The sequence below is a fragment of the Drosophila novamexicana genome, unplaced genomic scaffold (assembly GCF_003285875.2).
Source record: "Drosophila novamexicana strain 15010-1031.04,08,12 unplaced genomic scaffold, DnovRS2.1 tig00000008-arrow-pilon, whole genome shotgun sequence".
Classification (NCBI taxonomy): domain Eukaryota; kingdom Metazoa; phylum Arthropoda; class Insecta; order Diptera; family Drosophilidae; genus Drosophila; species Drosophila novamexicana.
In genome coordinates, this window is record NW_020824765.1 from 3675051 (window position 1) to 3699848 (window position 24798).

A 24798-nucleotide genomic window follows, 5' to 3' on the forward strand; every position below is an offset into this window, starting at 1 on the left:
ATTGACCCAAAACTCTCATTACGGCAATGTTCTTCTCCTAGCACATATCTTCCATTTGTCTTCGGCTAGATGTTCAATATATCAAATAAGGGGAAATAAAGGGAATTACGACTGTTTATAAGATTTACCATTTTAATGAACGGGTTGAACTCTAATTAATTAAAATGACAAGTTATTATGTAATTAATTTAGACTTGCAACTATCAATTTGACAATTTTTATATTTAACACATATCTTCCATTTGACTTCGGTTAGCTGTGCAAAATATCAAATAGGGGGAGATCAGGAATTCTGACTGTTTATAGCATTTACCATTTTAATGAACAGACTGAACTGAACTCTCTGAGCCTCTGCTGACTCCAGTGTGCATTCGCGTATGCGTGCTTCAGCCTCAGCCTCAGCCCTGGCCCTCACCTTCGGCCTGGCCCTTGTCTCAATGTAGCTACCGGCGTGTTGCTCTGCTGCTGCTGCTGCTGCTGCTGATGTCGTGAGAACTACAGATACTTGTGCGCTTTGAGCTGGAGGTAAAGACAGCAAATGACTTGGTCGTAGGCGACACAATCACCGTCTGCTGCTGCTGGCGGCAGTTGGCTTTGGCATCTTTGCCAGAAGCCTGGACTGCGGCTTAAGCCCAGCAACTGGGAAGTCTTCTTCTGTGCTCGTATGTAATTATAGCGCGCAGCTCATACTTAGACTCTGTCTCGGCACTTGATGTCAGCTGGGCCTGGATACGCGGTTCTTGGCTCTGGTCTTTGGGCTCTTTGGCTAGGCGGCGGCGGTCAAGTGCAGAATCGGGCATTTTGCACGGCACTTTAGCTTTCAGCTTCAGCTTTCAGCTATCAGTCATTCGGTTAGTCATGGTTAAAAAAGGTTCTTGAACTCACCCACACCCGCATTTGTATTCACATTCACAGTCACAGTCAGAGTCACATTCACATTGAATGCCTGCTTAAATGTCGAGAGCTTGGCAGTGGCATTTCAATTTCTCAAATAGACTCGCCACGGAGCTGCTCCCTGGTCCGGGCGAGGAGACCTGGGCCATCTGTCGGCTACGAGAATGGGGCATAAGTATAATCAGCTCAACTGTTTTCCCCCATTTAAACGGTAAATGTGCTTATAAAAGACATCTTCCGTCTTCGAACTCGACGCTGACTTCCTCTGCTGGAAATAACTTCTGCATACGATGGACTCTAATGGCCATATTAGTGACATTAACCACGTCTGTTGGCCCTTTGCCTGTGCTCCACATCCAATTGGAACTGGACTCGAGGCACGTGAGGGTGCCCGTGGAAGATCTTCTATGCGAAGTACAAAGTCGGAGCAACAAATTAGACGAAATAATCTTCATTCAACGCGATTTTCGTGTTGCTTGTTATTTGTTGTTATTTTTCATGGCTTTGTTATTTGGTTGGCTTCTTTTCCTGTTGGTCGTGATTTTTTTGCCCAGTTCGCTAGAAACGTTGAATTGGCTTCACCTTTTGACATGGAATTCGAAATGACGTGAATCACACAAAGAAGAACTCAAAACTGTATGTTCCTCTTGTTGTTGTTGTTGTTGTTCCTCTTTCATGGACATCATCGGCATGGGCCAAATTTGCCTCGTCCTCATTCTCTTTGATTGCCAGCTAGCGCTCCGCAGCCATAGGCCATTAGGCAACAGGCACCGAGAATCGGGCAGCGGGCAGATCGGGATCGGGTTCGGGTTCGGGATCGGGCATGCCAAATGCTCATTTGCCTCGTATGCTTATGTCTTCTGGGTTGGCTTTGTGATCGAAACTATTTACCGTTGATATGGTTATGGTTAGGGTTAAGGCAAGGAGCTCGCTCGACATCAAGACACCGAGAAAAAACGAGATCTGAAATATTATACCCTAGCATGAGCATATAACAACTGTGTCACGATTCCTGTAACGCATGAGTGGGCGCATATATACACTCAAGAAATCTGCCTCAAAATATAATACATAGATATAGATGTATATCCATATTGATAAAGGAGTTTGTTCCGATTGCTGATCGATATATTACGTTGGGAGATGAACCCTTACATCTATTTATGTGAGTGGACGTGTAAATCGATAATGGATAAGGATGGCTTTCCGACATTATGTAGATATTTCTTGCAGCATGCTTTTTAGGGCAAATCGACTTTCACAGCGACGTATTTGGGGAATTTAAGTCTAAAAGATTTCTGAGATATGATTGGAGTATTTTCCTGATATAGGGTATCTAAATCGCCATCAGATCGCTGATAAATTGTGTATTACAGATGTTGCCTGCAATTTGGTCCGAGTCCGAGCTTATAATTTGTTTGTTATGCTTAGCATTTATTGCAAATGCTGGCTGCGATTCCGCATATTTTAATAACTTATTGCAAAATTCGATGGGACTGCCGCACATGAATTTATGTATGAACAAACCGGAGGGGCCTGGTACTGGTTTGTTTATGTGATTTTCTGGGCTTGGCCCTCACGACACGTGGCGGCCAGTAAGGGACGAGATGCAAATGCTGATGACCTTCGCGTATCAAGGACAAAACCAGAGCAGAGCGGTCACAGGCTATGAAATTGTACAAATGCAGCTTCCATAGTCGCATAGAAAATTGCAATGAGATGTTGGCATCTGAGGCTGGCTGAGATAATGAGCTGGATGTCACTGTTGAGCGCTTAATCCTTTGATTCCATGCGAAAAATCTACCTGTATATTAGTTTTTTAGCATTCCCGCTGGCTCGCCAATAGGCAACATACCATGACCATGTCATCATCATCATCATCAGCTCCAGCTCATACCTGAAGTTGACGCTAAAGTTGATTGCGAATTTCTGGATACAGGAGCAATGCACGCACCTGAGAAACAGATTCAAATATTTATTTACACACGTATGTGTGCATGTATGTATGTGTGTGTGTGTGTGTGTGTGTGTGTGTGTGCGTGTGTGTGTATGGGTAGAAGCAAAAATAAACCGAAGCCGGCGTTGCCCGTCTGCGTGTTGCCAAAGTCGGTTGTGCAAAGTCGAGGATTTTCTACCAAAAGGCGAATTAAATTCCTCAATCTTGGGCCAAGTTTATTTTTAGACCCCGAACAAGTCGCTGCGAAAACTAGCAATGAAATAAACCAGAGAAAAGGGATAAAAAAAAACACAACAACAAGAGGAGCAGCAACAAAGAGGACGCAGGCCAAGACGAAGACGAGCCAACAAAGTAAGCACACAAATGCTGAAGATCACAAGATCAACTAGACGCAGCAGCAGCAGCAGCAGCAGCGTCAGCAGCAGAGTCAGCGGCAGAGGCAGCAGTAAAAGAAGCAGCAGCAGCAGCAGCAGCAGTAAAAGAAGCCAGCGAGGAAGAGCAACATGTATGGATGGATATGGATGAATGCTGTTAAGACGAAGGCCATCCAAATGGCCGCCTTTAGACGCCAAACTAAATCCAGATAGCGAGGAGCCCAACTGACGCGACGCGGCGGTCACATTAAACTGAATGGGTCGACACGCGTCAGCTTCGGCGTCGTCGTTGACGTCGGCGTCGGCCCGGCGGCAGTTCGAGCTTCAAGAACAAGAACAACAACCTTAATAAAAGTTACACGTAGGGCGGCCCAAAATCTCGGTGCGTTCCTCGATAGAATTTTGATTGCAATACGCACGCACAGTCCCAGCCTCAGCCTCAGTCCCGGCCTCAGCCTCAGTCCCAGTCTCAGCTTCAGCCGCAGTCCCAGCCATGGACACGGACACAGTGCCAACTTTTTGCTGGTCAACAACCGCCTAGATTCGAGGCACAGGCTCAGCCCTATTTAGTGCTAGTCCCTGGCCTGGCCCCGGCCTGGCCAACTGGGAAAATGAACGCATTCCATTTCCCATGACTCTTAATCACCAGGCCATTATTATTATATTTACTCGTTCGCGGACTTGTATATAATTATGCCCCACACCCACCTATCCACCTATTTATCCAGCCATGTGTCGAATTGGATTAACTATTGATTAGGCTGCTCCACGAAGAGGCCCTGCAAAGGGGGGTGGGTGGGACACCATGGCAGATGCCACAGAAAATGTCTGCAGCAAGAGCGAGTGAATCGAATAACTTGGCTGCTAACTAAGGTAACTAGTTTACATACATATATATAATTTGTCGGATTGGAGTAACACTCAGTTATTTATTTATCTTATAAATGAATTGTGAACTTCCATTGAATCCCAATTTTATAGGAACTACGAACCGAAATCAGAGGCTTGTACTTATTAGCCGAAGGCAAAATCGGAAAATTAAGTAACTATATTTCTAATAACACTTGAGAAAGTTAAAATATTTCCGTATTACTTTAATCCCCATAAGAGTATAGCGAAGTGGACTTCCAACAATCCTTCAAAACGCATTTACCTTAATAATAAGTTTGAAGCCGATCGGACAAAACTAATCTATCATCCAACAATTTCTATCCACACAGGAAATATGGATTAGTTGTCGTTTTGGATTTCCTTAAAGTGTGAAGCACGTCTCAAATTAATTTTCAGAAATATCGTTAAAAACGATTTTGGAACCCAGCGAAAGGTAAGGTTTCATAACAACGTTTTCGGCTATTTTTATACCCATTGAAAATGGGTAAAAGGGTATAATGCTTTTGTGCAAATGTATGCAACAGGCAGGCGGAAGCTTTTCCAACATTATATATATTCTTGATCAGGAATCTTAGGTCTTGAAGGCTAGAGTCATAAAATTGAACACCTAGCTGCGCGCTGCATTTGGTGCTGGTAGAAGAAGGAACAGGGTATCTCCTAGTCAGAAACTTCCAACTAGAGCCTTTTCTTGTTCAGCTTTCTAGATCTTATGAAATAAGGAAAAAGTAAAGAACCCCTTAAATGAAATTGCTTTTAGATGAATAAATAGGGAATATTAAAGGCTTAAGCGAATTGGTATAAATATGTCAACAAGAATTTATGTACTTTGCCATAAATACATATGCATATATTTACATATATGTATGTATGCATGTATATATGAATACTTAACGAATATAACAATTTTTTATTGTGGAACTTTTGGTTGGCCTTTTGGTATATGGTAAGCATATTTGGTCGGAGCACCCGCAGAATTATTGTCAAAATGCAAAAGAGAAGATCATTATTACATTTCACGCTTCCAGGCAGGGATCGTAAAACCGAAACCACAAACCAGTCGAAACGTCGACGTTGACGTCGACGTCGACGGTAACTGCGATAGCGTACCAAATTAATGGAACCACCGCGCAGGGCTGGAGCTAACTGTGGCCAGAGGCGGCGGCGGCGGCGGCGGCGGTGACGTTGACGGTGGCGATGGCGATGAAGTCGTGGCACGGGACGGGACCGAGGCCCTGACACAAGCCAGGTAAGAAGTGGGACCAGCAGAACCTAAAACCAAAGCGGCGTTGTGGGAGAAAGAATAAAACTAACAATGAACAGCGGACTGCGGACTGCGACTCCCATTGGAATGATGGCAGCAGCGTGCAGCTCAGGCACGTTTGCATGTGTGTGTACGTATTTGTGTGTGTGTGTGTGTGTGTGTGTGTGTGTGTGAGTGTTTGGTATTTCGGTTTTGGCCCGCTTGTCTGTACCTTTGCACCGACGCCACCGTCGCGGCTTTATTGCGCTCTTTGTCTTCCAGTGAGTTCGGGCCTTGGCCCGACCAAGACCAAGAAGTCATCAAGTCCCAGTGCCGCACGATCGCAAGCACGCACACAAAGGCACGCAGACACAGATACACACTCACACACAGACACACGGACACACACACACCCGCTGCACACAAGCACGAAATGCGCAAATAGCTGTTCGGCTTTCGGGAATGGGTACGGGTTCGGGTTTGTGTTTTAGGTTCGGTTTCGGGTTCGGTTTCTGTTTCTGTTTCTGTTTCTGCTTCTGGCTGGCTCTTGTCTTTTCTCTGCTGCCAACGTCACACTTGTATTAGTATTAGTATTTGTATTCTTTGCTGCTTTCGTTGTTTCATCGCGTTCATTCATGCTCACACATGCATATGTGTATGTCTGTATATATGCATGTATGCATGTACATAGGCCCATATGAATTGGCCTTTGGGCCTGTCCGCCAATTTCCTTTTTAAGCTAAGAATCTGGCCATCTTCACGACATTTACCATTGTGTACTTGGCCAGGCAACAACCGATCCAAACAGAGCTCACAGCAACAGCAGCAACAGCAACAGCCCAAAGTCCTCAAGTTCTATTTGTGTGTTCATTTAGTGCAAGGATTTAAGACGACGCCTCAGTGTTTGAGTGTGTGTACGTGTACGTGTACGTGCGTGTCATTTTTTGTGTGCGTGTGCGTGTGTGTGCTGAGTGCGAGTCATCGCCATCGTCGATCGGCTCAATTCGTATCGTGCTGCGCGCATTGGAATAGGAAGTTCTCATTGAAACTGGGAACTGGAAACTGGAATTGGAAGTGTTGGCGTTCTGGAAGCAGCAGCAGCAGCAGCAAGTTTCTTCTTCAGTTTCTTGACGGTTCGCGGTTGCGTGATATAGCCTGGATATCAGTCAATTCAGTCGAAGGCTTACAGTGAACGCGACGAAAAGTGCCAACGGCTCCTCCTCGATCTCAACAGCATCAACGCGTTCGTTATTCAATCGCCTGTGCACCAAGATCCTCGAGAGCTATAACCTCTTGATTCAAATATGGCAAAAATCATTTTGTTTTGTGTGCTCAGCCTTTTGGCATGCGCTGCAGGTTAGTAATAGAACTAAGAAGGAACCACTTAACAAAATTCTATTGAATCTAAACTAAGACTAGAAAAAATATTCAAATCTTTTAAGTATTTTTGAATTACTTCATCGAGAATATATCTAAAAATGATTATAATTAGCATAGCACATATTTATTTATATGGAATCAAAGTAACTTTTAACGTAATACTGACCAAATTAGAACTACATTCCTTAACTCGCCTGGGACTTAAGCAGGGATCCTCGAGATTCGGTTGACTGACCAAGAAATATATAATCTTTTTGAATAAAATCTACATTACATTAGATTACACATGCATGGTATTCAAATGTTTTATAAACTCACAGAATTAGTCTTCGCGCTGATTTATTTTTATTTAAGCAAGAGATCTAGAAGAGATCTTGTAAGATCTATTTAAATTTAAAATAAATAAACAGTTTTTAAGAGAGAACTACGTAAATACACACCAATAATCAAGGGGACACAAAAAAATGGATTAAGAATTCCCAACATTATTTCTGAGTCATTAAATATGCATTTTCTTTCATCGAATATGAGTGGAGGGAGGGAAGTTGCCAGCTTTGATTGGATTGTTCCCGCTTTTCAATTGCTCTGTGCGCTTTTCTCTTAGCCGTAAGCTGTTTTGTTTTTTATCAATTTCGCTCTTATCCCGACTGCATCTAGAGCTGCCCGTGCATAGTAATCAGTTACCCGCCAAACGGAGGGGAAGTTAGGTGCCAACAAATAACTAGGCTTAACCCGTCCCGTCATTTGATTACGTTTGCGCCGCGGGTCTTGCGATCAGCGAACCGCCAGAGTTGACTCTGAGTGCATCATTAGAGACGTGCTAGATTCGTGGACTCCAGATCGCTCCAGAATAAGTGAATAAGGGGCCAGGCGAACGCAATTACCTCGAATTATAGTGCTCAACTAGGTTTGGAGACGGGAAACTGGCAAACTGGGCAACTGCAGCTCAATTATTGGCTTACCCGATGGCAGTTCATGCAGAAGTCCAAGTCAAATTAGCAGCAATGCAAAATGCCCATTTACCTAGGTCTCCAGCTCGATGAGAGCTGGAATCAAGTGAAGCCAATTGCGATTTGGTGTGCTCCAATTTCACGAGGATGAATGAAAGTTGCAGATATTATTTAACTTCTTCACAGAAGGTGCAGGAAAATAGTTTAAATTATGAATAGACTTATAAAAAACTATTTAATAATAAATATGAATGAGGATTGCAGATATTATTTAACTACTGAATAGACTTATAAAAAGCTATTTAATAAATACAATATTTAATTTAAATTTAAAAAAAAAAACACATTTACAATATATAATTAAGACAGGATTTTCTAGTAGCATTCGGTACAATTGTTGGCTAAATTTGATGGTTTATTACCTCAAGATAAGAGAAAACGAATAAAACAATTTATTCGGCACCTCACTTCAGTTGACAAAAGAAGGCAAGAAGTCAAGAAAGATATGACAATGTGTCGTGGGTCTGACAGTCCTTCGTTTACTTATTGAAATCAGAAGACTTTGACTTCGTGTGTGTCTTGCATTTAAATCGCCGGAAATAATTTCATATACAAACACGCACAGAGAAATACATACATATTTCAGACTGGCAAACATTGGGCCCTGAACGACGTATAGAGCTAGTATATGCCAGGCATACTCGTTGTCTATCCAAGACAAGTTCCATAAATAGGCAACTGTCCGCCGAGGCACTCTTCCGTTTGGCTAGAGGCTCCGAATCAGAGTTGAAAACGAAAATATCTTCGACATGGGTGTATGGATGTTTGACTTTCCAGCTGGGTAAGGCCAACAATACAAACATGACAGGTTGTAGTTGTTGTTGTCGTCGTAGTTGTATTTGTTTAGCACGCTCCGAGTGCCTGGCCCGGGCTGAGAAAATGAGGGATTCGTCTTTGGCCGACCGGCCAGCTACCTGTTGTCCCCTGACCAAGCCCTAGGCCCCAGTCAAGTCATGGTCATCTCTGAGATCGGGTTTTGTTTGAGGCGCAGCGATTACATAAGAGGTAAAAGAACCCCAAAAAGCTGAAAATGAGGCAGTAACTTTCGTTCTTGGTGCCTCGCTTCTTACCATTGAGCTAATTAATGTCATCAGCGCCATTATTTTTCATCGGATTTTGTGTAATTAGCTTTTGTATCTGCATCCGTATCTGTATCTGTATCTGTATCTGTTTGTCTGTGTATCTTTCTGTGTGTTGTGGGTCATAGACCGATAAATGCTTCTGGTCATCATCATCATTAACAACATTGCAATGAATCATCAGGCACTTGAATCCAACTTCGACTGCGACTCCCAGTTCCAGTCCAAGTCCAAGTCGGACTCGGCTTTTTATAGGCACCAAGCTCATACGCTGAAAAATGTGTTTTGTCATTCGTATGACTCGTTTTGGTAATCCTATTTAATGATATTTACTTTGGATATCTTTTGACTTTTGTCGGCTCTATGATTACGCATTCGATGCCGAAACGCAACCGTTACGGTTACCTATTGCGATTACTCAGTATTCAGAGCGGACTGTCTCGGTCTGCGGGTTCATTGGCCCCAGTCCAAATCCCATTCCCGTTCCAAGTTGAGCATTAGCTAATTCAGTTTTTTTGATTTGATTTGATTTTTCCCTTGTTCTTTGCGTTTAGGTCAACGAATTACCACCATACATCTGGATGGCGTGCAGTACTTTATCAGCCGTATGAATCCGTACTCGCCGGAGCTGAACTACTTCCTGGCCTACCAGTACTGTCGATCGCTGGGATTGCAGCTGGCCTCGTTCGAGACCAAGGAGAAGGCCGAGTCGATGACCACGTATCTGAAGAATGCCGGCTACGGCAACTATGATTTCTGGACATCCGGAAATCGCTTGGGCACGGGCATGTTCCTATGGATGAGCACCGGACTACCGTTCAATGCCACATTTGACTTCTTCGAGAACTCGGCCGATGCCATTCAGGCCGGCCTGCTCGATCCCGTCGATCACAACAGCAACACCTCACCGCAGCGCACGGCACGTGACAGGTAAGTCAGGCCTCGGCCAGCGTGGGGATACATGGGGTTACTTGAGGCTAACTTTAACGATTTACGTATTGTTTGCCCCTTTGTCTTTATAGCAGCAGTGGTGCCGAGAAGGGCTGCGTCATACTGAAGCAGCCGACGCTCAAGTGGATGCCCGAGGACTGCTCGGCCGTGAAGGACTTCATTTGCGAGCAGACCCGCTGCTATTACTACAACTATGGCAGCATTCCGGTGTCGTCTGCGCAGGGGTAAGGACAACTAGAGAGCATGGGCACCAACTAAACGATATATAAACAAGCATAAATCATATAATCTAAATTAAAAAAAAATATATATAACTGAATTACAAACGCCTAAGCAATAATAACTATTCCCCCTCTAAGTATAATAAATCGCTAAGTTGCACTTTAAGCGAATGTCCTTAATTAAGATAAACGAAACACCGACAAAAAACAAAACAAAAAATAAACATATTTATAAACACATAACGCATTGAGCAACCGATCAAATACGTGATTAATAAAAGTTAATTTAGTTGACCACAAAACAAAAGAAAAACAAAACAAAAGAAAAGAAACTTATATGGAACGCTGCCAAGCGTTCAGTTCAAAAAGTAATACAATACAAAAACGAAATCAAATAGGTGAGCTAAACCCCAAATCGTTAAAATATACCATTACTACACACATACAACACACATATATACAGATGCCGGATCCGCTTCAGGATCTCCGGATGTATCTGTATCTATGTCATATACCTAATACAGAAAGACTAATGCGCAGCTATCAGCCTATTACTAACTAAAAAGTTCACTATGCAAATTATTTTTACAACAAATCGAGATTCAAGAAAAATGCAAATTGAGAAAATTGAGAAAATTGATTGTGCAATCAGCAAGGAAAACAATGAATGTCAACGCTAAGCAACAAAATGTAACTTAATCATGTTGAATGAAAACCTTTTGTTTTTATTTATTTTGTTTTACTTAAATTTAAAAATTCATTGATTTCCTTGAGGCTTGCAGCAACTGGGGCTATTTGAGCGCCACTTTCGAGACTCCTGCTGAGAATTGGTGGTTTGGGGCTTAGCTTTTCCATAGATGTTGTTGTCGTTGTTGTTGTTGATGTTGTTGTTGTTCTTGTTGTCACTGAGATTTGTGCTCAACTAACTAACTTTAGCTTCAGACTCGCACTTTCGCACTAACCCATTGCCAAGCTCGCTGCCAGTCGATCCACAGTTGATCTCTGTGTGTTTAATCAAGTTGCTGTTCTCCTCTTTCTCTTCCTCCTTTATATAGACGCCCCATCACCTCGACCACGCCACGCACACCCGCCGCACTGCTGGGCCTGCCCAGCACAACTCCACTGCCGCTCATCATGTCCACCAGCGCCGGGGGCAGTCTGTTCGCCAAGCCCAAGTCGTCGTCGGGAATAACAGTCGACAGTGCGGCAGATGCAGCTCAGCAGCCGTCGACGGTGTGGTTCAAGCTGAATCACGATCGGTCGCTGGTCGACTCGGATGCCGCCGATGTGGAGACAGACCTGGAGGCGGACGTTGAGGAGCACGACGATGCCGACGGCGATACTGATTTCGATGAGCACGAGCACGAAGGCGGCGATGCCTCCAATGAGCATGCACGCGAGCTGACCGACGGCGACGACGTTAAGGAGCACGTTTTTCCGCTAAACGACAATGAGCTGCACAACGAAATGCACTCCATCGAGGAGCTGCAGCTGCAGCTGCAATCCCATGCCAACGACGACCAGCCCGAGCACGAGGAGGATGTGCCAGATGCGGACGAGAACGGCAACGCAGATCACGAGTCTGAGTCTGAGACGGACTCGCATTTCGAGTCGTCTGTCAGGGTCAGCGATGCACCACCAGCTGCGCTGCCCAGCTCCACGGAGTCGCCGGCCATTGAGGTGCGTCTCAAGCAAATCGCCCAGGACTTTGAGAAGATGACCAGCTCCCAGGAGTTGCAGCGTGCCGCTGCCGTCGTCAGCAAGGACGAGATCAGCCCCCAGACGTCGCTCTCGCTCAGCGATCTGATTCGCACGTTGCGTCCCAACGAGCAACAAATCATACCGCAGATCGACTCGGACTACTCCAACGCCATGCGTGTCCTGGGCAAGACCTCCGCCGTCGTTGGCAACGACGATTCGCGTAAGTTCAAGGTGTTGCCAGAACCGCACAGCTTTTAGTTTTACACATAATAAGTTTGTCGAGCGTAAGGAGCTAGGTTTTGGGGCCCTGACGTGGGTTCCACTGAGGAATGTTCATTTCAATCACCATGCAAAATGACGCTTCTCTCTGCGGACCCACGACAGTTTATACTCTCTGTAGAAATTAATGAACACCTTTCCATGCCGCCTAGACAGTTTGAAAGTGTGGATATTAAACTTATATACTATTTACTATAATATATGCTTTAATTGTATGACAAAACTCTTCGATTAATAAAACGAATTTGGTAAATGTAAAAAAGATATTCTATTAGTTGGGAGGGAGAGAGAATAGAATAGAGAAAGAATTGATAAGCCTTTGGCAATATTATGGACGTGGATATTTATGAGGCGCATTATACTGCCAAGTTAATGCCCATTTAGTTAGCCAAAAGCCAATAACCATAAATTACTTGGTGAATTCTAAAGTTTACCTGACATGGCCAAGCGTAGGGCATGGATTGGGCATGGCTTGCAGTCAAATGTGCAAATCATTTTTCTTAATTTAAAAGAGGATTAAAAGAGTTGAAGCAGACGCATTACATCAGCTTTTATGTGCCAGGGTGTTGGTGTCACTCACAACTGGATGAGGATGAAGATGAAGTCGTGACGGACAGTGGACAGTGGACTGTTCACAGTAGACACTGGACTGTTCACAGTAGACAGAACACATTAACAATAACTAAAAGACGTCAGTCTGGGAGTGCCATCGCCCCCGCCCCGGCCCTTGCCATTAACTTGGCCAGCATCTCAACTCCACCTCAAGCACAGACTTTGTCGTACAGGGAGACGGAGACGAGGGCGGCTGATTTTGACTTTGGGTTCGTTTGAAGTTTTTCTGACTGATGCCGGAAAGTGGTTAATGAAAGGGGTCTATACAGTTTTACACCTGCACATATGTATGTATGTATACTCAATCGTATACACAGGCACACACAGGCATTCTGGCGGCTCTGAAGACAACCTTGAAATGTTTAGCTGGGTCCAACGAACGAATATAAAAAAGTTTCTCCTTTGCTGAAACGGCAAACTCAGACTCACAAAAAGGTAAACATTCCTCACGTACAACTTTGAAATGCAGCAACAAAAACAACAACAACAACAACAACTACAACAATAACGACAGCAACAGGTAACAGGTATTATTTAGTGCGGAACATAAGAATCATTCCGGTTATTCATTTTAATGTCCTCTACCCAATTCAAATGGGTGAAAACAAAGCCAAAAAACGCGGTATTAGGTAATTGTGCAACAATTGCAGACAATTTTTGATCTGTTCTATTAAAACGAATCTTAGTGAATATTGGCCCATGCATCTTTCCCCAAATTGAGACAACAAAAAAGCTGTAGTCGGGAGTTCCCGACTAGGAGATACCCTAAACTCCCTTCTACCAACAACACATTTTCAAAGGTCAGTCGCCTTCCTTATTCGATGGACTTTGAACATATTAACATATTTAATAGAAGATGAGATCTAGATGGTTTGGGTAGATTTTAATTATCCACGGTCGTGAAAATGTAATATTAAAAAATTCTAAGCAACACACTTTTCACGAGCAAGGCCGGGTAATATCCTCTTGTGTAGTATATATGAACACCAATGCCGTACACGCATTTACACTTCTTGTTAATTCCTTAAATATATTTCACAACTTTATTGCTTTCCATTTTCTTTTATGGATATATACTCTGTAAAAATATGAAACTGAAAAATGTTTAGATTATCGATTATTTCGTAATAACACAAACAATGACAATAATAAGGCCAGAATGTTTACTATGCTTGCTGCGTATCCTGTGGATTTTTGTAGTGCAGATTCGGAAAACATCATTTTCAAAAACGAAGTCTTCTTTTTGGCATCCTTGCCGTCCAGGTAATCGACCCGCTGTCTCTTCGCTGCCAGTAGACTCATTATATCGGCTTGCTGCGGAATCGAGTAGTCCAATAAAATGGGGCTGCCACTGAAATTTACCAAGTTCCCATTATCGTCAAACTAAAAATATAAACAAAATATGAAATTGTATTTAATTTAACATGTGTTGTGATTGATTTGATTTGTTAGTTTAAATAAATTTTTAATAAAAATTATGATGATAATACCATTATTAATAATAAACCAGTAATATAAATAAATTTAAATAAAGAATAAAAATGGTTCCCTCGATAGGGCTCGAACTCGTAACAGACCACACAACATGCCAACGCGTCAAGTCAACAGCCAAAAAAAGAATTAGAATTAAATAATCGATATCGATTTTGATCGATTTCTTGGAAACAGAGCAAGTTATCGATTAATTAAAACGAGCTCGCACAGCGCGAGCACTAGGAGGACCGACGTTCCAAGTCTCTACCTCATATAGGTTCTGAGATCCCTGCGTTCATACATACGTACGGAAGGAAAGACCGACATAATTTACTAACCATATAAGATATTGGTTAAATCAAGCTTTACGGTCCTTCCTTTATTAAGGAAGTCTAATATATCCGTAAAATACTCACCACCAAATCGATTTTACCCATATATTTTGTAAATGCATACGCTTGAAGAACAGGAACTTGTTGACCATTTCGTCTGGTCACCACGGTCGGATATTTTCCCTCCGGTTTCTCTTTCTCTGGCGGAGTGCCCGTGTACAGAAAAGTGTGCGAATGTCCACCGATGACGACATCAACGTCTGGACAGTGCAGAGCAACCTTCTTGTCCACTTCGTAGCCAGAATGTCCAAGGGCAATTATGATGTTGATGCCCTTATTGCGCAGCCTCTTCGCCTCCAAGCTTGTTAATGTCATTAGAGACTTGACAATTATAGTTGTATTCACAGTCTACTCACTTAATAGAGGGTATTTCTTGAAAGTACTCAATTGAATTATAGGGCACGTAATATTTCGTGCTTGGCGTAAGATAACCAATTATGCCGATATTCTTGTCCAACTTTGTAATAATCGTTGAACGAACTAAATTCCCCAGATTGTGTAGCTCTGGGGTCATACGCAGGTCCAAATTGCAGCACACAATGGGAAACCTGACCTTTTTGAGAAAAGGCAGAAATTCCTCAAAGTTGTCGTCGAATTCGTGGTTGCCAAGGGACTGCCAAGTAATCCAACGATTACGAGATGGATGTATGTTTCGCTCTTACCTACCACTGCATCGGGATTGAGTATATTCAATAGGTCGGCTGCCAGATCCCCCTTGTAGAGTCTGTACCAGTTCGTGCCGTGAAAGGTATCGCCTGCGTTCAGATAAAGCGTGGAACCCTCGGTCCGAGCCTGCGTCACACTAAGATCAGTAGTCGATCTGTTATCTGTAATCCTTCGTACAAATTCAGCATTAACTCACACAGTGGCTACTCTGGCAAACCCTCCGAAGCACAGGCCCTTCTCGTCGTCTCCTTTGGGGCACTTGCCGCAGCTGCTCGATATTGGATCGTATCTGGCGTGCATATCGTTGTTGTGTAAAATTGTGAATCTAAAACTATGGACTCCTGTGGTTAACAGCGGGAGAAGTATTAAATTCCAGAGCACTATTAACCAATCCATGGAAATTGCAATAGAAACCTAAGGTCTGCTTTTATATTTTTGTTCTCACATAAATGCAAAAGAAAACTTGCTCAGATAAGTTGGATATAATTTTTAAACGAATTGTTACTCAGTTTTCAACAACACAAATTTCAGCTTTAAATCGAGTCTATTTGCCACATTTTTCGGAGGCTAGGTTCACAGTTCGAAACAAGCCCAGCCCAAGGTCAACATATATGATTTGATTCCAGGTTTGGATTGACTACATTTTTACACAATTCATACAGAAACCCAATAAATAAATATAAGCATGGATCAATTAGGTTTATGTTCAACTGTTCCTTTCCAATTATTTGGTTTAAGGGTCGGCTGATAGTAAATATATATATAGTTAATAACATAACATTTAATATTATTAATATTTGTATTCTTTTTTTGTTATTATTGTATTGCACTGTGTTTATCATTAGATGCATATTCACATTAAGATCAGTTAAAAGCTGCGATTTACAACAAATGAAAATAGCATCAATGTCAAGGAGCTCATAATGCTTATCGTGGATCCATTAGATTTTCTTTCCCCTAGTCCCCTGAAAAGAATGCGGCCTTCCTCCTCCGGATAGACATATTCCCGTTGCTGAAGGTACTGCTGAACGGCTTCAAGAATAGTTTTTTGCATACGTGTCGACACAGGACTCGTTTGTTCAATCATTACGTGGCCATCTCCTCCGTCTAATAAAAACTGCGGCACAATCACATTGTAGTAGGAGGTCTCGTTCAGACTGCTGTAGGTTGGCACCGTGCAACTGGCGCAACGCACCTGCACAGAAGTGACACGTTGACCTTCTGGCATATCCGGATTGTAGACCACATGTACGCCGGATACCTGAAGAAATGCTCCGTCGGAATCCTTATATCTAACCGCGGCCGCATGTTCCAGAGCGTTCCTTAAGGTCTTGCCAGTAATTCTTGTGACATAAAGATCATTTTCAAAGGGAAGAGCCGCCAACAGATCGCTCTGAGTGATGATGCCATCGGACTTCCGTTCGATTGAGCTGCGTATGCCTGCAAATTGACAGGTTACTTTCCAAATGGAACATTCGATACGGTTTGTCATTTGAGAAAACTAACCGCCACCCTGATGAATGGCAATAGACGCATCTGTCCAGTAATCTCCGCCCTGATCCTCCATAACTCTACTGAATACCATTGCATCGGTGATTAGATTTCCCATGTTACACTCGACCAACCGACAAACGGTCTTACGTCCCTCAAGGTACACCTTGCTATGCCCCACAATGGACTTCTCCAGGGCCGTGACATTCTCGCGGTAAACTTCCAACAGGTTAAGCAATTCCTTGTCTTGCGCAACTCCAGAATCCAATAGGATGGGCAAACCATCGAACTCGATTAAATTTCCATCTTTATCGAACTGTCAAGAAATATATGATTAATAGGAATTTTGTGACATTTTGCGCCTCAACCAACCTTCACGTGAAGTTTACCCAAGTACTTCGTGTAGGCGTAGGCCTGCACCACGGGAACTCTTTTACCACTCTTCTGTGTAACTACGGTGGGATAAGGACCGTCTATACTTTCGACACTTGGCTTCTCTCCGTTGAACAGAAATGTGTTCGTGTGTCCGCCAATAACAAGGTCAACTTCGGGGCAATTTTTGGCTATGTCCTGGTCTTTTTGATAACCAGAGTGTCCCAAGGCAATGATGATTTTAAAGCCTTGAGCCTTGAGTTTAGCCGCCTCTTTGCTGCAAGTGAAGAAAATTAATAAAATTAAAATAAAATTAAAATTAATATGCAATATTAATATAATTCGAATTTGTATACTCACTTGATTGATATGATTTCTTCACTGAATTCCACGTTGTTTTTTAGGGACAGCAATTTTGTATCTGGCGTAACGTATCCAATCACGGCAATTTTCGTACCATTTGCCTCCAGTATTGTCGAATTGGCTAGATGTTTAGAGGCAGCCATGGCAGGCTCCTTTGTGAGATCCAGGTTACAGGCTAATACTGGGAAGTTGACATCATTCAGAAAGGGTACGAGTCCTTCAACTTTCTCGTCAAACTCGTGATTTCCTAGAGACTGGCGTTTGTTAAGTACACCAAATAAATGTCAAATGTTCTTAACACTTTCTATTATTTGTTCTTACAATGGCATCCGGCTGCAGTCTGTTGAGAAAATCGCTGGCGATTTTATGTTTGAAGACCGTAAACCACGCGGTGCCCGTATATGAATCACCGGCATTCAAATAGAACACGGGGGTTCCTCCATTGTTAGCCTCTGCCCGATATTTGCGAACTCTGAAATTAAATGATGTTTGTAAGGCAAGTTAAGAAATGTTTTTTTTTTTCTACCACCTACACGTTGGCCACACGAGCGAAACCACCAAAGCATTTGTCCTTTTTAACATCCTCCGGCGGACAGCTCTCACTGTTGACATTCGTCTGCTCAAACCTGGCATGCATGTCATTGTTGTGGAGTATAATAAACTCTGTGGCTGCGACGGGCTTCACTTCTATTGGATGTGCTGAGATTCTGTTGCCCAGTAACAGCAGGATGGCCAAAAGCCTATGCTGATGAGCCATTTTAAGACTAGAGTTTGAAGAATTAAAAAAAGGACAAGCTTATCACACAACTAAATACCTTAAAACACGGGTCTAAGCACTTGGCCAAATTATATTCAACACATTAGTAATCAAAAGGTAAGACTCTAAATCGATCCTTATCGATATTTCAAAAATGGAACGAGCTTTCCCTAATAGTCTAAAAGTTTGATTATTTCTTGCTGCTATGACCCGAAACAATTTCACACATAATAGCTGAACCTAAGCCAATCCATAATTTTGCAAATATACATATGTAGGCTACTTTTACTTTTACTTTACTTTTTTATTCGCTAATTATAACAACTTATGCCGGGAGAGGCTGAAACACCAACAAGTGCTTATATATATGCATTCCAAATATATGTAAAGCAGTTTGATCATGGCCTGGGTTTATTCCCCTATAAAATATATGGATATGTATATATACTCATATGCTTTAATACAAAAATCAAGACAATTGGGAAGTTCCCTTTTAATACCCAGTGCCAGTAGGCAAAAATGCGTATAATAGATCGAGCCACAAACACCGAAGTTATTCCAGAGTATAGTTTAGTAATATTTAATTCAATGTAACTCACTTTATATATATATATATGATCAACACAAAGTTGTGTTCATAAATATTGTAAATAATTTAAAGTTAGTATATAACAAATTCAAACAAAAACTTGAAGCTTGATATGCAATTAGCTTACTGTCGGACTGATTGAGTAATATATATAGATTAAGACCGTCGCAGAAGTCGATAAAATACTTGTTTATGAATACACTCATGTCCAGTTTTCATAGATTCATAAATATTGCAATATTTAAAGTTAAAATATAACAAATTCCAACAAAAACTTGAAGCTTTATATTCAATTTGGACAAACTGTTTGAGTAATATATATCTATTTAGACCGTCGAATACGTCCCCTCATAATAATACTACTATGTGAATCCCCCCATATCCCGTTTTTATAATCCATTTTCAAAGAATTTTTTCACCTTTGTTACACCTTCCGAATGCCCTACACCTCTTATTAACACACTTTATGAACGACTTGGTAGTTACCCTCTCCATGTGCCCAAATATTTGTTGGCTTACAATGTTTCTTAAAAGTTGTTGTTTATCAATATGAACTTAATTACTTATTGTTAAATATGAGTTAGGGTACATTTTTTAGCTTGTCACCTAAATTCACATGTAAGTTAAGTTAATTGCTTCCGCTTACATAAAACAAGTTATCTACGTGGTAAATAGTCGGTTCGACATTTCATTACGAAAGCAAACAGATAATTTATATAAAAACGAATAAAATATTAAGAAACGAGTTTCAGAGCAAGAGTGTTGTTTTGCCCAGCTTGATTTTTAGCCCAATTAATTTGTTTACACAACAAATTTTTGTTTTTTTTTTTTTTTTGAAAATACTCAACTTGACAACGGGCACAGGTTCAATTTTATGTTGGCATTTTCTGTTTCTGTCGGATGTCAATGACTTTAAGAAAAATAACACACAATTACACAATTACGTGTCAATCCTTAACATCAAATATATATATATCTTGCTTGCCCGCGAGGAAAGTGTTTTATATTTCAAAAGTATTCGTCATTATTCAAATAAATCTGGGTGAATATGGACTCTAATTAATTGTCCAGTACCTAAAAATATTAAAATGTTTATAGACCTTCAACTTTGCCTTAAAAAAAACAAGTTAAATAATATATTGCTGTGATTAAAAGCTTGATAATATAAGTAGAACAATTGTTAAACTCATTAGCAACCTTTTTATAGTTCAACTCTAATTTCAATAATTGCAAATAATCACTTTTAGATGAATTCTCATATATCACAGCGGGAATGACTTTGGAATAGCCACAGCCGCAAACGGCAAGCAATTAATTTAAGTGTAGCAGAATAGTACGGGCCACTAAAATAAACTATGTTTGTGTCGCAGATGCATTTTTTATGGTATACCCACAATAAACAATCTACTTGTTGTACCGTAAAAAGGTAAGTGTAAACTCGCACACATATACCTGTAGATACAAGCGAGCAGTTACAATTGCCAGATTCAAATCGATTGTAAAAACCTTAAAGTGTATGTTGCCTGGAAACAGGGCCATAACAAGCCAAATTGGCTAAGCTAATGCGACACGCACACACACACACATACACGCGCGAACTCCTTCGAGGTACGTACAACACATGCGAAGATCACAAATGTAACCTATTCGCGCTAGCAGCGAATCAACCGTTGCCACCAACGTCCGCAGCCGCACTGTCATTAAACACATTGCGAATGCCCGGCAGAGAGGCAAACGGAGAGACAAACTTCGCGAACGGCGCTAGTTCAGTTCTCGGCCGATCTGTCATCTGTCACTTATCGAAATTGGTTACAAATTTGCAGTTCTGCACAACACCCACGCAAAAGAGAGAGAGGGAGAGAGAGAGCGAGCATAAGAGAGACAGTTTACTGTTGCAAATACTCTCCGTTGTCTGCATGGCTGTCTTATCAGCTGCGGCCTGAGCATCGATCGCGAATTATGCTCAGCATACTACTAGCAGCTGGACACACATACATTTGCATAAACAGCCATACAGTGTCTGTATGTATGTGTATCTGATGCTTATCTGCCGTTTTTATCATTGTCGCTGGCGCAATGTTGAAATTAAAGTGTATATTGTCACATTACTCAAATGCATTGACTTGGAAATTAAAGTAAAGTGTCTTCCAGACACACAAAATCAACGCATACCTCGTTTATGCGCGGTGTATCATGAAAAACGGTCAGTTCAAAGTTAAGACATAGTTGAAGCGCCAATAAAAAAGTTGTTACACGTAGTTTGAATAGTTCATATATATCAAATATCTTTCAGTTTATAACTATTGTCATTTTGTTACTGCAATTTACAATCTGGAGTGTTAGTATAGGCCATTAGTTATTCAGGTTTGGGTAGATTGTTAGGAAGAATGTTTTAATACTTATGTTTATACTAATGCCTGATGGAAGCACATAAACAGAGGGTTGTTTTGTAAATCAGCCTGATTTCAGTTTTATGTAGTGTAGTGTAAAAATGGCAAATCATTTACATTACCTGTGATAAGGTTGTGACTTATCGCATTATGCTGAGTTCGAGTTTATGATCACAATAATCTCTACTATATAAACGAAATGTGTTCAGTGACTCGACTGTTTTGTGCATTTACACATGCACAGATATACTTAAAAGCACTTGACACATACTTGCGCACGTGATGCCACAAATAGATGTGAAATTTGAGAAATTCTAAACTTATGTTCTTCTTAAGATCACAAGCTAAGGCATGGTAGGTTGTGCTAGAGATCTATAGGGACATTAAGATATTTATTGTACATTTAATCTTATAAATTCAAGCCTAGGCAGTTGAATAGTTGGAACAATTTACAACTTGTTGAACTAGTTAAAGAATCGCGTGAGCACGGAAGACAGCATTATCAATGCTACAGAGCCAATTATGCTACCGGCAGCATCTGTGGGACCTCGGATCACAATCCGATCCTCGATTTCGGGATAGACATAATGACGCGCCTCCAAATACTGACCGAACGCGAACTGATCGTTCTTCTGCAAGAGCTCAGAATACGGTTCATGCTCCTCGGTCAATACGTATCCGTCGCCTCCGTTTAACAAAAACTCGGACACAATCACCTTATAGTAGGCGGATACGTTAAGGTTGCTGTAGGTGGGCACACTGCACTCCGCACAGCGCACCAGGGCGGAGACGACACGTTGTCCCTCCTCCCTGTCGTAGTTGTATTCGACGCGTACGCCGGCAAACTGGAGGAAGCCGCCATTCGAGTCCGTGTTGCGAACAAGGGCAGAACGTTCCAAGGCAGCTCGCAATGTTTTTCCCGTAATACGCGTTATATAGAGGCTATTCTCGAAAGGAAGCACTGTGAGAATGTCGCTGCCCGTAATGGAACCGTTCGCATTTTTGTCAATGGAGCTGCGGATGCCTACAAAATAAAAGTTTGGACTTAGATTGACTCCGACTCAAAGCTGTCAGACTTACCGCCGCCTTGCACCAGAGCTATAGGAGCATCTGTCCAGTAATCGCCACCCTTGTTTTCCAGCACTCGGGTGTGCACCATGGAATCCGCAATGAGATTGCCGAGATTGCATTCCCTCAGGCGACACACATTGCCGCCCTCAAGAGTGACCTTGGTGTAACCGACAATTGTTTGTTCCAGCTTCGTGATATTCGGACGGTATACCTCAAGCAAATCCAACAGGTCCTGCTCTTGCGTTACTGACGCGTTCAGAAGTATCGGCGATCCATCAAACTCAATCAAATTGCCCTCTGCATCAAACTGGATAAATAGGGGAAGGGCTTAGATCACATACTAATGGGCACTTAATTCTGAACTAACCTGGACATGCAGTTTTCCCAGATATTTGGTGTAAGCATAAGCTTGTACGACGGGCACCTTTTTGCCGCTTGGTTGCACCACCGTGGTGGGGTAGGGTCCACGAACTGCTTCAGGATTGGTGTCGTCCTTGTCGGCGACAGGTTGATTTGAGTCCAGATAAGTGTGCGAATGGCCGCCGATTACTATATCAATATCCGGACAATCTCTGGCAATCTCCTGATCCTTCTGGTAGCCAGAATGACCCAAGGCAATTATTATATTGATGCCTTGATCCTTTAGTTTCTGTGCCTCAGCGCTGAAAATATGTACAAAGAGGTCAGATATTACGATTTATGTGAGAATCGGGCGCTGTTACTTGATTGAAACGATTTCCTCGGCAAATTCCACACTGTTTTGAAAGGAAAGGTTCTTGGTATCCGGCGTGAGATAACCAATTACACCTATTTTAACTCCGTTTGTCTCTAGCACCGTGGAATTAGCCAGTTTCTTAGTCGCCGCCAGTTCGGGCTCATTTGTCAAATCCAAATTGCACGCCAACACGGGAAACTCCACGGCATTGAGGAATGGTATCAGACCCTTAACATTCTTATCAAACTCGTGGTTTCCAAGTGACTACAAAAAGCAAAGTAGTTAATATAGTATATCTACGAACTGAACGGCTCTTACAATAGCATCCGGCTGCAGTTTGTTGAGAAAAGCGCTGGTAATATTATCCTTAAAGACCGAGAACCAGGCTGTTCCGGTGTAGGTGTCACCTGCATTCAGATAAAACACGGGAGTTCCTCCTTTCTTAGCCTCTTCTCGATATTTTCGCACTCTGAAAGAATTGGTTTTTGTTGAGAATTTCCCCTAGATCATTCAGTCAGATCCACTTACTCGCTGGCAACACGGGCGAATCCGCCGTAACACTTGTCCGTATTGGCGTCCTCCTGGGTGCACGTGCCCCCGTTCTTGTTCGTCTGCTCAAATCTCGCGTGCATGTCATTATTGTGGAGAATTATGAGCTCCGTGGCAACGCTTCTCGGAGCAATGGGATTGGCCGTACTCTGGCTGAGCAGCAAAATGCACGCCACGATAATCAACTGATAAGCCATACTCGAGCTGAAGAGGTGTATGTATATTACATGTAATACTTATATATGTACATAATATATGATCACGAAGCTTACGCAATTGGATCTCGAATTTAATTGCGAATGTCAGTGGGGGATTTTTATTAATTTCGTAATAATCGTTATATCTATGATATCTATAATATATGTTCCTGATATATTTTGTTGTAAGAGAAATCAATTTTGTTTTTGGCGATCCATTAATAAATAACAGCTTATCAGCAGAGGACATGGCCTGTATTGGTTGCAAAATTTCAAAGCAAATCAATATTCGAGATTATAGTAGCCACTAAATCTAATCTAACACATGTACCTGCACGAGCTACGTGAAACGATGGACGGACGCAGGTTTTCGTTCATTAAATGATTTGTGGCCTCTTTAAAAAATGAATATGTATACGTGTGTGCTTACGCATGGACTTAAATTTGTGTATGTATATACAAAGACAACAACTAAGCACAGCCCGTTTGTTATTGTTATGGACTATAATACCTATTAATTAGCAGGTGATTGCGGTGTGCGCTGTGTAGATACAAGAAATGAATGAATATTGGATTCGATTCGAATACTGCAAGATAAATTAGCTCTCTCTCCTCGCTCTTGTTTTTAAGTGGTTCTTCGAACATTGCAAAACAAAGGTAATCTCCATTTACATGTAATTCCATATACACACGAATAATACAAATTGACAATTGCACGATATCAGCTGGCCAACAGGTAGTGCAACAGAAGAAACACCTGTGCAGGTAGCTCGAAACTCTGTGCCCAGCCAGAGCCCGTCGGTACTTACATGCTCTCGTCGCACAATCCGCTAACAAACTGGCCCAAAAACGTCGTGGAACAGCGGCTATAACCGAAATACATGAATATTGTCTCACTGAGCGCCCGATTACGATACGAGCAGCGCGTGGTTGCGACTGTCGCTGTTTTTTTTATTCTGTTTTTTTTTTTTTTTGGCTGTGTTTCAGTCGGAGGCAATGATTTTAATAGCTCTATTGTATTTATTTACAGATACGAGCACTACGACTCTAATTGCTATTTGTGATGTGATTATCTCTCCAATATTGTCTTGGTTTTTTTTTTTTTTTTGACAAACTGATATTAGCAGCAGAACACAGCGGGGCGCTTATCACCCAGCGCATCTCTAGCCCATAGGTGTCATTGG

General features: G+C 42.0%; 4 protein-coding genes across 7 annotated transcripts; 1 reads left to right on the forward strand and 3 right to left on the reverse strand.

Moving 5' to 3' along the window:
• Positions 1–6660: 6660 nt before the first annotated feature.
• LOC115759714 (serine-aspartate repeat-containing protein F) lies at positions 6661–12133 on the forward strand. Of its 3 annotated transcripts, none has more exons than XM_030700720.1 (4): positions 6661–6712; positions 9380–9755; positions 9848–10000; positions 11053–12133. In XM_030700720.1, the coding sequence occupies exons 1-4, from the start codon at positions 6661–6663 to the stop codon at positions 11954–11956; spliced, it is 1485 nt and encodes a 494-aa protein (XP_030556580.1). In that variant the 3' UTR covers positions 11957–12133. The 3 variants fall into 3 exon arrangements, with proteins under 3 accessions (XP_030556580.1, XP_030556589.1, XP_030556597.1); XM_030700729.1 differs by having other exon boundaries at positions 9851–10000; XM_030700737.1 differs by lacking the exons at positions 6661–6712; positions 9380–9755; positions 9848–10000 and adding an exon at positions 10742–10830.
• Positions 12134–13622: 1489 nt separating this feature from the next.
• On the reverse strand, positions 13623–15610 carry LOC115759255 (protein 5NUC-like). The gene is made up of 5 exons (XM_030700159.1): positions 15317–15610; positions 15121–15256; positions 14811–15067; positions 14479–14755; positions 13623–13972 (listed from the first exon to the last, which is right to left on the reverse strand). Exons 1-5 carry the CDS (start codon positions 15514–15516, stop codon positions 13700–13702), a joined length of 1143 nt encoding a protein of 380 aa, XP_030556019.1. The 5' UTR covers positions 15517–15610; the 3' UTR covers positions 13623–13699.
• A 184-nt stretch (positions 15611–15794) lies between these two features.
• Positions 15795–20371, reverse strand: LOC115763779 (protein 5NUC-like). Of its 2 annotated transcripts, none has more exons than XM_030706510.1 (7): positions 20309–20371; positions 17880–18110; positions 17668–17818; positions 17344–17600; positions 16984–17260; positions 16627–16927; positions 15795–16560 (listed from the first exon to the last, which is right to left on the reverse strand). In XM_030706510.1, exons 2-7 carry the CDS (start codon positions 18101–18103, stop codon positions 15989–15991), a joined length of 1782 nt encoding a protein of 593 aa, XP_030562370.1. In that variant the 5' UTR covers positions 18104–18110; positions 20309–20371; the 3' UTR covers positions 15795–15988. The 2 variants fall into 2 exon arrangements, with proteins under 2 accessions (XP_030562370.1, XP_030562363.1); XM_030706503.1 differs by having other exon boundaries at positions 20145–20365.
• Positions 20372–21440: 1069 nt separating this feature from the next.
• Positions 21441–24445, reverse strand: LOC115758278 (protein 5NUC-like). Its single transcript, XM_030698844.1, has 7 exons — positions 24424–24445; positions 23397–23621; positions 23187–23337; positions 22876–23132; positions 22521–22815; positions 22163–22460; positions 21441–22106 (listed from the first exon to the last, which is right to left on the reverse strand). Exons 2-7 carry the CDS (start codon positions 23612–23614, stop codon positions 21547–21549), a joined length of 1779 nt encoding a protein of 592 aa, XP_030554704.1. The 5' UTR covers positions 23615–23621; positions 24424–24445; the 3' UTR covers positions 21441–21546.
• Positions 24446–24798: the final 353 nt, after the last annotated feature.